Below are 18,302 nucleotides of genomic sequence, written 5' to 3'. Positions count from 1 at the left end.
TTAACAAATAGTGCTGCAGAAGCTGGGCAAGCCTAGACAATGGGAACGGTGAGTGGGTGAGCACCCACTGCTTTTGTGAAGCTGTGGCCCCATGTCCTTATTGTGCTTAGGAGGTGGTTGGTCTCCCTATTTTTCATGGTGCTCTACTTTAGCAGAAACAGATTTACACATATAAAATAAATGTTCATGCTTGGCAATAAATTCTTTTTCTATCCCCTTTTTATTTACTGTGAAATTAATAATTGCCTAGTCATCAGTATTCATTAATGTCAGCCGGTGGGGTACAGGAGTGGATGGGTAGGAGGCTACACCCACATTTTCAGGGTAACCCATATTGTTGGGAAGGGAAGTGCTAGTGGAAGATGAAAGTGTGGTCAATGCAACAGATCCTTCATCCAAGGTCCGCTTGTAAGGAACAGGTGGCTCAGCCTGCAGGTTTTTCAGAGCCACATAGGCCAGGTACACCTGTGGGAGAGAATAGGTGGTGGATCAGGCACTTGTATGCAACTGTGAAAATGGCACAAACTATTTAGAGAGCAAGTGAAGGGCAATGGTTAGCTCCAGAAGATGTGGATTAAAACCACAGCACAGTTATGGACTTGAGATGTATTGGCCTTTAGAAAGTAACTATTGTGAGGACAATATGGTGCAAGACATTAAGTGTTCAACCAATTGGGAACATTGACTGCAGCACTATCAAATTCAACATGTATGCAAAAAGAAAATTGCCAAAAATGTCCAGCAAAGTAATATTTGACTTCAAAGAAGAAATGTCTTTAAAAGGAGGGTAAAAAGAAAGTTGAAGCAAAAGTCAAGAAAGTTTGACCTCTCCAAAGCACTTGAGAGTTTATACAAATCTTCAACAATAAAAGCTTGGCTCAAATGCATATACTACAAAAGTACCAATAACTTCAAGAAGATGGTTAACAAACAGAATCATGAAAGTCATTAGCCACAGGAAAGCTTCCTTCTGAAAATGAAAGTGTTGCCCAATTGTGGAGAATGAAAAGGAAGACAAACTGACAAAAGAAATGCAAGTAGACAATAAGGGATGGGGTGGGGAAAATAATTTGACGGACATGACTGAATATTGATCCCAACAATAACAAATGCTTTAAATACATCAGAAGCAGGATACCAATTACGGAGGCAGCTGAACCTCAGGATGATGGGGGTTGGAGGTATGCTTCAGTAGGATAAGCAGCTGATGAAGAATAATTTTTTGTATCTGGCTTTTCAGAGGAAATTCTATCCGTCTTAAGATATCTTTAAAAATCAAATGTAGAAGTACTGATTTTGTAACTGGTCCCTAAGATTGGCTTCCATACTGGAGGATTGGAAATTGGCCATTTTAACACCATTTTTTTAAAAAAAGGGTGAGGGTGTGGGGGAGAGGGAATCTGGGAAATTACAAGGTTAATATGTTTTGGGGAAATTGCTGGAAAGCATTATTAAAGATAAAATTATCAAGCATATTGAATAACAAGTTGAAGAGTTAACATGATTTCTGCAAAGGTAAGTCCTAGCTCACTGATCTTTTGGAGTTATTTGTGCCGACAAGAAAATATTTATGGGGATACCAGTGCTCATTGTATACTTGGATTTTCAGGTTTTAAGACGTTCTTCACTGAAAGCTCCAGAGTAAACTTTGCAGTCAGGGGACTTGTTCAGTTATGAATTTGTAACTAGTTAAGGAACAGGAAATAGGATAGGAATAAATGGACAGGTCTCACGGAGAGATGTAGAAAGCCCCCAAGGATCTGTATTGAGACCAGTACTTTTTAACTTGTGTATAAATAACCTGGAGATAGGGGTGAACAGTGAAGTAGTCAAGTTGTGGATGACACCAAATTGCTCAGAATGGTAAAAACAGATCCAAAATGCGCTCTCCAGGCCTGGTGACTGGGCATCAGAATGGCAAGCACAGTTCAATGCAAGCAACTATATAGTGATTCACATTCAAACAAAAAAATATAAACTGGCAATGACTTACCAGGAAAGACATATTGGGGTCATGATGATAGCTTTCTGAACTAAACAGCCTTAAAAAGGTAACCTTTATTCCTGAGGGAGTTGCTGCAACTTTAGGACCCCCTAGTCTTTGCCCCTTCCCCCTTTTCTAGCTTTACAATATCCTTTTTGAGATGTGGTAGCTAGAAATCTACACAATATTCCAGCTGGGGAAAAGGTAGTATATGCCAGGAATCATTAGGAAAAGGACAAAACACCTCCCTACTAATATTTTAATGCTACACTTGAATATTGTATATATTTCTGGTCGCTGCATCTCAAAAAGTATACTGTATTGTAGAGGTGGAAAAGAGCAAGTAAGAGAAGGCATGAGAGAAGTGTATAAAATTATGCATGGTATGAAGAAAGTTGTTTGAGTTTTAAATCCTTTATATGCTAGTATCTGAGGTCACCCGATTAAGCTGAATTGTTCAGGATAGAGCAAAGTACTTGTTCATACAATGCAAAAACTCTGGAATTTATTACCACAAGATGTGATGGCATCTAAATTAATGTCTTTAAAATGAGATTACAGGAATTCATATTGTTGACCACTGTGGGAAATGGGTTAGATAAGTCATTTGTCTCATCCAACAGAGTGCTTATATTCTTGGGGAACTGGCAAGCAGGTTTTGGGAGATGAAGGAAGCTTGGAAGGGATGTGTGGGTGAGCCTTGAGGAAGTAAACAGTTGAGCAAGGCAAATATCAGAATACAAAATGGTATTCTAGTACAGTGTTTGTGTTAGGTAAGCAAGAGAACAGCTGTACTATTTTGCTTCTCAATAAGCATACAGTACAGTGGAACCTTGGTTTATGAACACCTCGGTTTACAAATTTTTGGTTTACAAATGCTGCGGACCCATCTGGAACGGATTAATTCACTTTCCATTACTTTCAATGGGAAAGTTCGCTTCAGTTTATGAACAGACTTCCGGAACCAATTACACCCATACTTCGGGTTAAGTACGCTTCAGTTTAAGTACTCCGCGGACCGTCTGGAACAGATTAATCCACTTTCCATTACATTGCATGGGAAACTTCGCTTCAGTTTATGAACGCTTCAGTTCATGAACAGACTTCCGGAACCAATTGTGTTCATAAACCGAGGTACCACTGTATTAGAATTTTGGGGGAAGGACTCGGACTTCGGGAGCAGAATCATGGCTGATTAGACGTCTCCTGTCAAAACTCCATCAACAGTGATAATTAGATGGTGATTAATGATAGCCATTGGGGAAACAGAGATTAATTTCCAATGCTATGGAAGGGCTGCTGTCTCATCATGGGACCAAGGAACCTTCAAGTAACCTGGGCAGGTAAGTGACCAGGGAGTGGAAGAATCAAAATATTGCCCAAACACCACTTAATAACCCTAGGGATCAGTCCCTAGGGCAAAGATCAGTTAAACCTCCCTTTCTTCAATCACTTCTGAAACTGCTATAAATTATGACAAGTTTGCTGGTTAAAAGGCACATCTGAAATAAGACCCTACTGCTGGCTTAAGAAGAGGCAGCACTAGAGGGCTGAAAATAAAATAGAACAAAAAGCATGATTTAAACATACTTACCCAAGAAAGTTTTTAAATTTGGACTAAAATTAGAGGGAAAAGCTATTAAGCCTCTGGCAACACATGGAAAAAGAATGTAAGAAGAGGAAATGGAAGTAGAATAGAAAACCATGGCCAATGGAAAATGTAATTGGAATATACAGATCTGGGTGTGAATTAATGATAAGTACAGTAAATAACTATGGATCATTGTCTCAATATATGGACACAGCGAATAGATTATTGAGGGAATAAAGATCGAGTTATTGTTTTTCAGTATTGGAGGTAAAGTTGTTATGTTGGACTGGAGGAAGACTATTGGTGACTTTTATCTGTAATAGTAATTGGAGAAACTCTTTTAGACATTTTGTGTGAAGAAAAAATCAATGCATTCCAGATGTCCAGACTAGAAGACTGTGAAAACATCACCTATTAGAAGGAGGAACAGTTAGATACCAGCCTGGAGTAAACATTTTGAGTACTTTGAATGACTCTTATACATACAACTGACAGTTGGAAAATTGGAAGTCCTATTTATTTCTTTATCTTCTATTCCTTTACTATTTTCTCATTCTTTTATTACTTTTATCTTTTTGTTACTTTTTCTTAGGGTTTTCGTATGTCCTCTTTTTCATGGGTATGTAAAGTGAGAGTCATCATAGCGATCCATAGTTAAAAGTAGAAGTTGGCAAATGTGTCCTGTTTTTTGCTCTTCAAAATATGGCAACCCCATTATTTGCTTTGCTTTTGCTTCTTGTTGTCTACTCTGGGTTAAGGAGGGGATTGCAAGCAGATGACCGTGATGGATGGTTGGTGAAGGACCCTGTGTGAAAGGCAGGGAAGGAAGATCTCCCAGGGTAGAAGGCTGGGAGAAGAGAGGGAAACCAGGTGAGAGCTGGGAGGGTTTACCTCTTTCTGTGTTGAACAAGAGTTAAGATCTACCTGTGAGAGAGGACTTTGCATTCTTCTTTTTCTTTAGGTTTGTTTTTTAATGTAGTGTATTACAATGAGTATTAATAAAATCTTCTGCAAAAAAAAAACCCTGAAGCATTTCTTCTGGGAATTTTGACAAACAATTTCCCTAAAGATAAAATAAGCCTACAGTATTTCTCTATGCTACATCAGCAGCAAGAGTATTGGTGGCTAAATATTGGAAGGAGGAACCCATACCCATCAAAAAGGAATGGTTGTGTAAACTGAGCGAGTACTTTGAACTCGCGAAGCTGACAGATATAATAAGAGACAAGTCAAATAAGACAGTTAAGAAAGAATGGGAGTACTTAAATAAATATCTGATGAGTCAAGGTTCAGCAGTGAAGATCTGGCTGTGTCTAGAATAACCCTGCAAAGGTAAAAAGCTCCCTGGTACCAAGATGAGGGATGTACTGAAATATAGATAAGTTGGGTTTAATTAGGAATAATGAACTGTTGTGAGACTGATGGAAGGCCAAAGAACAAGAATATCAAAAATGAAATACCTAAGAAGTGTTAGCTTCTTAGTTCTTAGTAAAACAGACGATATGTAAGAGGTAACTGTTTAAAGTGTATGTATTTGGTTTGCAAAGTCTTAGTTTAATAATGAATGAAGTAACGCTATTCCATCTATGATTTTTTTCTTACCTTCATTAAGATTTAATTGTATTACTGTAGTTTATGTAATTTATTTAAATTTCTTTTCTTTTTTGTTATTTGTAACCTTTTAAAATCTTTTTTCTTTTCACGTTTAAAATTTTTGATTTGTATGTATTTGCAATATAACTCAATAAAAAGTATTAATAAAATCTTATAAAAATATGCAAATTTGATTTTTCTTGGAAAACAAATATTTTAAAATGAAATTTTATATTTCCACTGTAAAAGATTCAAAATGGGGAACTCTGTTTTCAGTGTTTTGGTAACTGTCCTTAAATCTACTGGTATCCTCATTATTGATTAAAAAAACCTGACTGCAAATCCTCCAGTTTCTCACTGCAGTTGTAAAATACGACTTTGGTCAAAGGTGTGCTTTCTGCAAATTCTACTTAGTGGGCTGCTACCGTTAGCAGAGGGAATTCAATTGCCCTATGCTTGACAGGGGGTCAGGTTAGACATTACCAATGGTCCCTGCTGGAGTTAAAATCTTTGTTAGCTGCTCAGCCTTCCAGATCTAACAAACTCCAGCCGCAGGCTGGACTGGGTCTTGAATTGCTTGGGCTCATTCTGTGCCAGATTGTAAATTAAGGCCTGCTGCAACTGCTCCTATATGAAGGCTCCTCCTGATTAATTCTACAGCTTGTTGATGGGAAGTGTGAGTCACTCAGTTCCACAAGGAATGAAGGAATAAACATGCACCAAAGAGCTCAGTCCTGAGGCAGTTTTCTTCACTACTAAAATTGGTAGAAATGTATTGAGCCCTCAAGACTAAAGCAGAGTAGGCAAGTGCTTTCTACAGTGGTACCTCGGTTTGCGACCGCAATCCATTCCGCGGAGGCGGTCGCTCCCCGAAGGTATGCTTCTGCGCGTGCGCGAAGCGCCAATAGAGCACTTCTGCACACGCACGCGCTGCACAGATCGCATCTGTGCATCCGACGCCGCGGAACCTGGATGTAAACACTTCCGGGTCCACGGCGGTCACTCGCCGAAGCGGGTCGCAAACAGAGGTAGACGTAAACCGAGGTTTGACTGTATTCTCTTTATGTGCTCGGAACACTAGGCACCCCATATGTACACTCTATCAGGCTTAGAGTATGGGCTGGATTCCCTTAATTATGAACCAGAAACTTCAGGTACCAGCAGCAAGGAACAGTTTCCTAATCAAAGTGACCCAAACTGTTCTACCTGCATCATAATTTTAGTTATTATATGTACAGTACATATACTTGCTATATATCTTTTGGAAGGATTAGTTGCCTATGATATTCCTCCTAATCTTCTAGGGCCACAAATAACAAATTTTCTAGATCCAAGTTTTTGGAGAACCCCTAGAGAATACTTCTGAGTGACTTCAACATCCAAGCGAAGGCTACTGTTGAGCTGGCATGGGACTCTCTCACAACCATGAGGCTACCTCAAATGACCACTGGTCCAACATACTGGACAGGACACACCCTTGAAGTTGTCTTTCCCCCGTGTGATTTGAGGGATGGTCTGAAGGTAGGATGGGGTGCACAATGCACTCTCTTGCCATGGTTGGACCATTATTTGGTGAAGTTGGACTGGTAGCAGCAATTTCCCCCTGCAAGGGTAGTGGGTCCATTCAGATGGCCCGTTCTCAGATAATGATGAACATTGGTTGGGGGAAGGGTTTCTGTTAGAGATAGAGGTTTGGAAGAGAGATCCATACTTTCTTGTGAGCACAATGGCGATTGCTCAAAGCACATTAAAACTTGGTTATATTTGAAAGATGCAGGCTTTATAAATCCATTTTAGAGAGATTCTGTTCTCTTGGTTTTTGTTCAACTGGGAACCATGGATCACATGGCTTCTTGCTTGTTCCAGAAAGCAGAAAGAGAAAGTGGGGGGGGGGAGAAATGGGGCTAAGCTCTACCCCCACTGGCAACTTGAGCTCAGGTTAACCCTTTCATGAATGCAAGTGTGAGTCAGTAACTGTATATTACAATAATTCTTCTTCTTTGACAAGCACACACATACTTCAGAGAAAGGACCCGGCAAATGGCATTAAGATAGCACCTGGCTCATACAACACAATTAATTGTGAAAACTGCATTCTGCAGAAAAGTTACAAACCAATCTTTCTCCCATGCACTGAGACACATTTGTGAGCTTGAGATTATGTAAAGTGATGTCTGTGGCCCATTCCATATCCCTTCACATATACAGGGGAATCCCTACTTATGCAGGGTTCTATTCCTTGCCCATAAATCAAGAAATATCAATAGCAGCATTTTTGGTTTTCAAAAAGATTTGATTTGTAAGTTATCTGCCAAGTAAAGGAATGACAGTGATCCACCTTTCTTAAATCCATAGATACAGCTATCTCAGACAACAAATCAAATCCTAAAACAAGTCTTGGTGTAACCAGATGGGCTGCATTTAACATTAAAAATCATAATCAAATTGTGGCCAATAGTGTTGCCTTCAAATACAGAAGATAATGCCTATTTAAATGCCTGCATTCTTTAGCAACTAAACAACCAACAATGCAGTGGATGGGATGAAAGATGTAGCTTTGTAGTAGACTTGGGCCTGGAGTTTAACAAACCCTGATTGAATCAAGAAACATAGCCAGCTTGCCTGGGACTATTCAAAGAAAGGCAGCTTCAGACCTGAGATGGCTTGCTATGGCTGACATCCACAAAAGGGGCAGATTCCACCTCTGTGATCGAACTAATGACAGAAAATTGCAGGAATCATGTGTTTCATGATTTTATCTAGACCATGTAGTTGTAAAATGTGGTAACTATATAGGTTGTATGAGCTATAGTTGCACCTTCTGCAAAATTTGTTTTTGCAGATAATTAACAACTCATTATTGCACTATTGTATTATACTCTCATAACTGTATGCTAATGGAACATTTTTTTAAAAAAAACAACTTTCTTGTAGGTATTATGCACTGTACACTGAAGTTCATTCTTGATCCTGATTCTTTAAAACTGTATTAAGGTAAAGGGACCCCTGACCATTAGGTCCAGTCGTGACCGACTCTGGGGTTGCGCGCTCATCTCGCATTATTGGCCAAGGGAGCCGGCGTACAGCTTCCAGGTCATGTGGCCAGCATGACAAAGCCGCTTCTGGCAAACCAGAGCAGCACATGGAAACGCCGTTTACCTTCCCGCTATAGCGGTTCCTATTTATCTACTTGCATTTTGACGTGCTTTCGAACTGCTAGGTTGGCAGGAGCTGGGACCAAGCAACGGGAGCTCACCCCGTCACAGGGATTCGAACCGCCGACCTTCTGATCAGCAAGCCCTAGGCTCAGTGGTTTAACCACAGCGCCACCTGGGTCTCACTTATTTGAAAAATGAAAGTTTTCAATGAAGGTTTCATTTATTTATTTATTTATTACTTGCAAGTGGTGCCATGTTTAATGCCATTCCAAGGTATTTTAATTTTATGGCCAATTTATGGTGCATTTAACCCCAAAGCTGGATTGAAACAGTAAATCTTGCTATCAACTAAGAGCTAAAAGAAAATGGTGCTACTGTTGCTGTGGCTATAATTCACCAGCTACTCTAGCCATATTCAGCAGTGCGTTTCTATTAGCAACACTTGTAATTACGGTAAGTACAGTACTCCATCTCTAACCAAATGATTCTGCGGGAGGAAATGTCAAGAAAGATTAGCTTCTTTACATTGTCTTGGTGGCCAGTGGCAGAAACTTGGAACTTTCTGACCTGCATAATCCTAATATGTTTTTGCTTCAAGATTTTATTCTTGGATTAACTTTGCTAACAATCTATTTGTCTTGTTTCTTTCATTTGCTATTCCTGTCAATGAACTGCTAATCTGAATTGTCTGCTCTATGGTTCTAAAAATGTCAATGTTACCAAAAGCTGACGTTAGACCAACACACACTAAACTACTCTTTTTTCTTTCATTTCCTGGGAATAATTTGAAATGTTCTTCTGCCACTGTAAATCAATTTGACAGCCATTCTAATGCACAAACTCTAAACTGAGTGCATTTAAGCAGTAATACAGCGCTAGTTTGCCTTATTCCAGTTTTAGTATACCTGTATATGCTTAAAGGGATTAGGCCTTGCACTCCATGAAGTACTATGTGCAACATTTTCACATGTTTTACACTGCCATATGCCAAACACACCAGCCACCACTGCAGAGAACACCTTTGGATGACACACACACCTGTCTCAGAGAAGCACTTCTGCTGCCAAGGACCCACAACTGGAGGCTGCAATTAGCAAAAGACAACTGGCCTGGCCTAGGCCTGACTCTGCCCTGAGCTCACTTTCTCAGTATTAACTGAACTTTGACTAGCCACTTACCTTTCCTCCCCAGAAAGGACTTGTAAAGGTGAAACTTGGAAAATTTTAATATCGTCGAAAAGTGCATATATTTCAGTAACACAACTTAAAAGGTGAAACCAATATATGAGATACATGCATGACATGCAAAGCAAGATATGTCAAGCCTTTATTTATTGTAGTTGTAATTATTTGTCGTTAGGCAGGTCAATTATAAATAGAATGTAGTAGCGATGTTTATTTTTGTATTATTGTAACTATTTGTTTTATTACTGTGGAATTTCCAAAAGAAAGCATTTGTAAAAATAAAAAGTAATAAGTTGCATTACTGAAATAAATGCACTTTTCAACAATATTCTAATTTTCCAAGTTTCACCTGTATGTCTTGTTATATGCTGCTTCATGCCAGCTAAAAAGTAGCTTCACTGCCTGTTTCTTGATTTGTAATCAAACACTCTCTGATTAAAAAAAAAACGTGTACATGCTAAAGAGGATTAGGCTTATCATACGACATTTCAGAAAAATAAATAACATTCACTATATAGAAGGAAAAATACTGCCCCTTATGGCATCACCCTCATCTCCTTAAATAACTAGGGTATGTGCCACCTGCTTCTTCGAAGGGATCAACGTTGGCTTTGATAAGATGGGTTTGTCTTTTCTATTGACACTCTGCAGGGAGGGACACCCCCCCTTATTGTGGCTGACTCAGCAGGTTTTCTTGTTACTCTGAAATAAAAGGGGAGTACTTTACTGACTCACCCAGCATGGAACGGAGAGGACCGCAAAGGTGATGCTGGTTCGGGCAGCACCAGCTCCCAGCAGGTAGTGGCTTGTCGATCTGATCCACTGATTGGCTAGGAAGCAGAACCCAACAAACCACAGGCATGTCCAGATAACTGAGGAGAAAACAAGAGGTTAGAATGTGATACAAACAGTTAAAAACTCAAATGAAGCTTCATTTTAGAGCAGGACTTTTTGTGTTAACTGGTGAATAAGATAATATAAGGTTCAGTAGCCTCTAGTGTCCACCGTACTGCTCTGTTCTTTCTAACTGATAAAAGTTCTCTGGATAGCTTTGCTGTAAAATATAGCAAATGTAGGGTTGTCATATTTTGAAGAGCAAAAAGAGGACACATTTGCCAACTTCTACTTTTAACTATGGCTCACTATGACGACTCTACTCATTAAAAGAGTGTGTGTCCTGGAAAAAGAGGACATATGGCAACCCTAACAAATGGGCAATGTAACCCCAATTTTAAAAAAGGAATCCAGAGAGGACCAGGGAAATTACAACTGGTTAGGCTAACATCTTTTTCAGAAAAACTGGTAGAAAATATTATTAAAGATCGCATATAAAAAACAAGTGTTGCCAAAGAAGAACAAGCATGGCTTTCATAAATGTAAGTTCCCTCTAACCAACATTTTAGAGTTCTTTAAGAAGTCAATAAGCATATGGATAGAGATGATTTATTTATTTATGTAATTTCATTTTATATATTGCTTGATTGTAAAACAAAAACAACACACAAAGCTGTTTGAGGTTTGTCAAGTAGACATTGTGTACAAAAACCTTTTGTTAAAGTCCCTCACCAAGTAAGCTTAGCAATAAGCAGACTGTAAGACCTGTTTGGATCAGTAGGAACATGACATGGAGAGCAAGAATAAATGGATAGTTTTATCATTGAAGGGATGTATAAAGTAGGATCCCCAAAAAGTTACACTGGGACTGGTGCTTTTTAACTTATTCATAAATGAACTGCAGTTAGAGGCTAGCAGTGAAAGTGGCCCCATTTGCTGATGACACACAATTGTTCAGAGTAGTAAGAGCAAAAATGGATTATAAGGAGATCCAAAATAATATCTCCAAATTCTCTGAATGGTGTAATGGTTAAAGTGTAGAGCTATGAACTGGGAGAGCAGGGTTAAAATCCCCACTCAGCCATGAAGCTCACTGGGTAACCTTGGGCCAGTCACTGCCTCTCAGCCTAACCTACCTCACAGGGTTGTTGTGAGGATGAAATGGGGAGGAGGAGAGCCATGTTCACCATTTTGAGCTCCCTGGAAGAAAAAGGTGGTATATAAATGTAATAAATAATATAATAACTAAATAAATATTAACATGGCAATTCAAAGTAAAGTAGTTTAAGTGATGCACACTGGGACAAAAATCCTTACTTCACGTAAAGATGTATGGAAACTGAATTGGTGGTGACTGGTAACTGACCAGGAAAGAGATCTTCAGAGTAATGATGAACAGCTCAATGAAAATGTCACCTCAGTGTTCAGTAGCTGTGAAAAAGGCACATTCCATGTTGGGGATCATTAGGAAATGGATTGAAAATAAAATCATAACTATTATATGTAGTGCTGTGATACAAGTGTGACCACACTCTGAATATTATGTAAAGTTCTGCTTGGTGCACTGCAAAAAGTATATTCCAGTGTTGGAAAAGCTTTGGGCAACCAAAACTATCATGAGGCTTGAAAAACTCTCCTGTAAGGGAAAGTTAAAATTTTTAAGACTGTTTAGTTTTAAAAAGGTATGGGGGACATGATAGAGATGTATAAAATTATGCATTACATGAAGAAAGTGGATAGAGAGAAGTCCCCCACCCCATAAGACTGAAACCTACCGGTAAAGTCATCCAATGAAACTGAATGTAGGAAGATTCAGCAGGACAAACAAAAGGAAGTATTTTTTTTTTACATATCTCATAGTGTGCTTCACTACCACAAAATGTAGAAATGGCCACTAACTTCAATGGCTTTTGAAGAGGTTTAGACAAATAAGACCTCTATCAATGGCTACTAGCCATGGCGACTGAACTACCTGCATTATCAGGGGCAGCATGCCTCTGAATATCAGCTGCTAGAGCAGGCATGTCAAACCTGCGGCCCTCCAGATGTTTTGGCCTACAACTCCCATGATCCCTAGCTAGCAGGACCAGTGGTTGGGGAAGATGGGAATTGTAGTCCAAAACATCTGGAGGGCCGCAGGTTTGACATGCCTGTGCTAGAGAGCACAAGGTAGGAGAGCACAGCTGCACTCATATCCTGCTTGTGGGATTCCCATAGGCTGGCTACTGTGAGACCAGGGTACTGGATTAGATGGGCCTTTTATTTGTTCCAGCTGACTCTTGCTATATTCCAAAATCTGACCAATCTCATAGTGAGAAATTGAGAAGGTGGCTCTAAACTGCAGAAGCAGCAGCATTATAGCAGCTTCAGAACTAAGTCAGCAAAGTCTAAATTTAATAAAAGCTCCTGCATTCATGGATAAACCAACTGCCTTCAGGGATCAGAAGGGCAATCCTTCCCTAAAACAAACACTGCACAATTGACAGGTGTATTAAAAGGAGCTTTTGCCTTTGTAGCTGATGAACAATAAGGGAGAAAAGGAAAGCTGCCAGATTGCATCAGCCAAACATCCTATCTCAAATAAGACTTGTGCCAGATGTTTTAGCGGCAAGAGCCCCATAATAAGCAGGTGTGGGATAATCTGGCCTCTACTAATCTTTAATTATTAGAGATATGGCTTTAAACACAGAGGCAAAATAATGTATTGCTCTTCCTCACAAATTTGGTAGTATTATCTATTGCACTCCTGAGAAAATCACCGAAACACCTGACCTTTCTTTTCCTGGATTTTATATTTGCATAGTAAAATGTATTTCCTTTTGATGTGGTTTAACTATGCTACCTTTCCATTTCAGTGAACTCAACTTTATTCTTTGGTTCTGAGATAAAGAAACTATGCTAGATTTGTACTGGCACAGAACAACATATAGGGCAAAAGTAATTAATTCGACCAATATATATTCTAGGGATAAAGAGGGCCTAAAATGAATGCCCAGTGGGGTGGGAAGGCAGTGTACTAAATAGCTTAATCTGACAGAAGTTGTGGAGATCTTTGACAGGCAGTACAGATGGAAGGCAAAAAAAAAAGAAAAACACCACGGGGGGGAAAAAAACAGATGAGATGGCTCAGTGGCATTTCTGGAGCTGTATTGAGCACTGATGAGTTGCCAAAAGCCAGGGCCTGAAAAATGTTTCATTCAGATATATAATGCCAACTCATTGCCCTACTTGAAGCACTCATTTTCTGTGATCATGCTTGTCCAATAAGTCTGACAGCAACAGATAAGACAGCATGTGGAAATGACAGCATTTTGTATGGAACTGGTATTTTCTTATTGTTTCCTTGTCTGTCTCCATGTTTTGTCTGTTGTCTTTTGTGAGCTCCCCAGCACAGGGATTGGCTCATTAAGAAATGAAACAACAGGCAGAGGTACAAGAAGGCAGTATACTCAATCAGTATAAAAGGCAGTCAGTGTGCCCAGCAGCAGCATGGATCAGCAGCGTAGATTCTTTCACATATTTTAAAGGAACCTTTTGTAGTACATGGGCAACCTTTGGGAACAATTGTGAGTGGGGACAAAGGCAAAAAGTGGCCAAAGTAACGTATGTGACTCTTCCCTTGCCTTTGTACAATAGGCCACATTTCAACCACACACAAGTCAACTATTTACACATATACATGCCTCTCTACCCACCATCCAGGCAAGTGAAAAGCACTATAGGTTCATGGACACGCATTCTAGCCAGGCAAAAACACTTGAGGGTGCAGAACAGGGCCAGTGAGGGTTGTGGCTTGGATTTGGCTCCCTGGCCTTAGGTTTCCCACCCACTAAGACCATTTATTCATCCAGCTCCAGATTTCTACTAGCAGCTCTCTAGGGTTTCACAAAGGTACTCCTCCCCTTCCCTGCCTGAATATGATGGCAGAGTACCTCAATCTCCTGCAGATGTAGTTAAGCTTTGACATGCAATTCTGATAATTCTGTGTGGGAGTGGGGAAAAGTGGAAACCTGTGCAAAAAAAAAAATGCTGCTAGGGCATAGCTGCCAAGTTTTCCCTTTTCTCGCGAGGAAGCCTATTCAGCATAAGGGAAAATCCCTGTAAAAAAGGGATAACTTGGCAGCTATGTGCTAGGGTAAGGCAAATATGTGAGGGACTGTTATTAAAGAGATGGGGAAAGGAGTATAAGACAACTGTGGTAGTGGGGTATTTTAATTTTTTGTTTAATGTATCTCTTGTGTGTTTCTGTTTATTTGGTTGTAAGTTGCTTTGAGTTGCATTTGAAAAACTAACCAATAAATCCAGTTATAGTTGGATCTCCACTAGCACCTTGAGGAGACATAGCCATTTTTCCATGCCCTTGACAATCAGATTCTTGAAGACTGCAGAGCTTTAGCTTTCAGTATTCTGAGGTAACTTTTCTGAGCAGCTGGTTATTAACCACTGGTGATTAGCACTCCCTGCCAGAGGTTGCTTATAGATGAATTAGTTATTGATAATTCATCCTGATTTGTTTGCATAACGTTTGTGGAGATGTTACACAAAGTCCGGTTTATTGAGCATTCATTCTGATGTGTTTGCAGGGAGGTTATAGTGCTGTATCAAGCAATTGTTACCTCACGTTTTCTAGTTCATTTTCCCATCACTTCCATTAACCCAGAAAGTTTTGGATTTTTTTCAAAAGCAGGTTTACTCATAAGAGCACAAAATCCATTTTACTTGCACAAACTGAATTTGTAGATATGCAAGTGAATCCCACTGCAAAATAGCAACCATCTGGAAGTTCATTGTCGCAAAGCAGACAGGACTGAAAATGGTAGATGATCTCTCACCAAACAAATAAGCTTGAAGGTATTTTACAGGCATCCCCAAACTTCGGCCCTCCAGATGTTTTGGACTACAATTCCCATCATCCCTGACCACTGGTCCTGTTAGCTAGGGATCATGGGAGTTGTAGGCCAAAACATCTGGAGGGCCGCAGTTTGGGGGTGCCTGGTATTTTATATAGCCTTGTCTACCCAGAAAATGGAAGGAGTAACCCACCCATGGAAAGCTTCTGCTTCTTATGGAAAATGTGTATGTACATAGTTAGTTAGTTATTGTTACGGTTCTCGATCAGCATACACATACAGTATATACATAAAACAATCAAAAATACAATCTAAAATACATATTGATACATACTACATATTGATAAAAGTGAATATAGAATAATTTGGATCTTGTTTTTTTTCTTTTCCTCCTCACTAAGGTGGTCTTAGATAAGCCCCCTCCCTCTGCACTTTTAACAGCAAGGGGACCCAAAGCAGGGTCTCTGGAGCAGATTTCAATAACTGAGTTGATTTATATAGGAAACAAGCTACAGTGCCTTCAGAATGGCATCTTGTAATTAGGTCTGTCACTTTGGCTCCACCACCTTGGCAGTTGGGACAGGTAAAGCAGAGTACCAAACACTATCAACTGGCAAAGAGCTGCAGTGGGATAAGTGGGAAAGCAACTGAGGCTGATACATTAGGGAAACTGCTGGCTGGTTTGCTGAGACACAACAATAAGTGGTGGTAGGAGGTACAGTAAATAATGGCCACAGTGATGTAAGCTAGTTTTGGGACACAACAGGGGTTAGAATACAGTATATTATTATGCTGGCTTTGCATCTGGTTGTGTCAGGGCTTCACCAATCTATTAATCACATACTGTATATCAAAACTCTATCCTATGGCTTTGGAAGAAAGGAAGTCAACTCACTGGAGAAGGTAACATCCAGGACAAGGATGGTATATTTGAACTTGTGAGTTGTAATGGAAGGTTCATAGGCATCAAAACCCAAAAAGAGAAGACACTGGAGGAAAGCGAGTATGCCAACTGTGATGCCGTAGCAGCAGGCTGTCCCATTATCATTTAAAACACAGTGTAGTTGGGAAGAATTTGTCAGGTTCTGATAACCTTCAGTCACCAAGGAGGCAAAGATAGTCAGGGATAAAACCTGGAAAGGGTGAAAGCAAGAAAGAGTTAAGTATGATTGTTGTTGAGATACCATATTATGTATCAGTAAAACTCTTGCCTATACATGTATTTACAATCAACCCTCTCCAATAATCAAATCCCATAGTGTATGCATTGAGATGAAGATGAATAAGTCTAGTTTTCTGCTCTTCCTATCCATGGCCCACATGTATCTCAAGTTAAAGTCTCAGGTTCTCAGCAGACTTGGGCAGTTTTTGCTTACATTTTTTGAAAATAATCATGCTGTTCATATAAAGCTTTTGAATTTAGAGACAAATCCAAAACATACTACACTGTCTAGATGCCAGGGGCTGGTTACTATTTAAAAAACCAAAATAGCAATGGAAGTAGTACCAACATCACTCTTACTAATAGCATAGAAAATATACAAAAGTCAGAGATTTGTATAAACTTCTTACACAAACCGAAACTATCATGGGGAACACACATACCGGTAGGCTTAGCCAAGGGGGGCAGCTGCTCCCCCTAAGTAAAACAATAGAAATACCGCACCTAACTAACTGACCAATCACATCAGTTCTACCCCCAAAAAAGTCCTCCCCCCTGCAAAAAAAAAACCCTGGCTACGCCCATGGAAACACAATTGGTAGATAACTCTGCTTCATATAATGGAAATTGTACTGTAAATGAAGTTGATGGAAGAACATGGGCTACATTTGCATGGTTTAGTGCAACTTGAATGAGACTTAGCAAACCCGAGTGAAAAACCAGACTCCTGTACTGTATTCCCCCACAGCTGAGGAAAGAGCTGCCAAGTACAGTATCAGTTTCACTGAATCTTGGCTTAGTGTTGTGTACAAATAAGGAATTCTGATTTAAAACAAACCCCAGCTAGTTTAGTAAATCAGTTTCATAACCTATGATTTGAAGTTAATTTATTTAGAAATTGACCAGTGTGTTTGAAATCAGGACTCCTAGTTCATACCTCATGCTAAACTGAGATTCAATAAGACAGAAAATAATATCAGCAGCTCCCTTGCTCCTATCCATGTGAGAGCTGTGAGACACTTGCATTCAGTGCTTCAGTCAAGCTTGCAGATGCTCCTCCATGTAGAGGCAATCTAGTCATGGGGTTAGGAAAAGCTGCCCTGCTTATAAAACCAAAGAGCTGGATCTTAGTTGGTAACAAAAATTGTGTACATCTTTTGTATAGATGGATGGTGTGTGTGTGTGAGTGCAAGTTGGTGTTGGTGCATTTTACACTTGCATATTCCACAGGTATAGGGCAACCTTTGCATAAATGCCCCAGAAAGTGTCTGGTGATGTCCAAACAATGCATGTTGTACTGGGATATGTTCTTTGGAATTTCATAGTTTGTAATAGAAAAAAAAAAGATGGTAATTCTGGAAGCATTGTTTTGATTCAAAACCAAATCAACGTTGAAATATGATCCTGAATTTAGAAGTCATTGGAACCGGTATTTGATTTTGTTGTACTTTTTCTCACCCCTGCCAGAATCCGAGCAATGATCTGAGGTCTTATGAAGAAGTGCACCAGGTCATGGTCTGAGAATTCCCGCAAAGTTGTAATCACTTTCCTCATTCTGTAGTTTCCTTTTTGTCACTAGAACAAAACTGGATTTTGAGAGCTGCTGGAAACAGAAGTTGGGAAACATGAAATAGATTAGAAAAGAAGCATGAGGCAGGAAAACACTATTACAGTAAGTTTCTACCTACCAACACCTGAAAATTCAAAAGTAGTATATCAAGGCATCTTTCCGAGACCTACAAGGGTCTCCCCCAATCACCAAACTCTAAGGCAGGCATCCCCAAACTTCGGCCCTCCAGATGTTTTGGACTACAATTCCCATCTTCCCCGACCACTGGTCCTGCTAGCTGGGGATCATGGGAGTTGTAGGCCAAAACATCCGGAGGGCCGCAGTTTGGGGATGCCTGCTCTAAAGTATCTGACCAGTCATGCCAAAAGCACTGTAA

At 39.8% G+C, this 18,302-nt stretch overlaps 1 protein-coding gene across 1 annotated transcript; it reads right to left on the bottom strand.

Annotated features, from left to right (window-relative positions):
• Positions 1-201: 201 nt before the first annotated feature.
• Positions 202-17,959, bottom strand: SYNGR4 (synaptogyrin 4). The gene is made up of 4 exons (XM_035134614.3): positions 17,815-17,959; positions 16,090-16,327; positions 10,246-10,382; positions 202-465 (listed from the first exon to the last, which is right to left on the bottom strand). The coding sequence occupies exons 1-4, from the start codon at positions 17,908-17,910 to the stop codon at positions 247-249; spliced, it is 690 nt and encodes a 229-aa protein (XP_034990505.1). The 5' UTR covers positions 17,911-17,959; the 3' UTR covers positions 202-246.
• Between the last annotated feature and the right edge of the window lie 343 nt (positions 17,960-18,302).

The sequence above is a fragment of the Zootoca vivipara genome, chromosome 12, assembly GCF_965207765.1.
Source record: "Zootoca vivipara chromosome 12, rZooViv2.hap1.1, whole genome shotgun sequence".
Lineage (NCBI taxonomy): Eukaryota > Metazoa > Chordata > Lepidosauria > Squamata > Lacertidae > Zootoca > Zootoca vivipara.
This window is presented reverse-complemented; position numbering and strand designations above follow the sequence as displayed.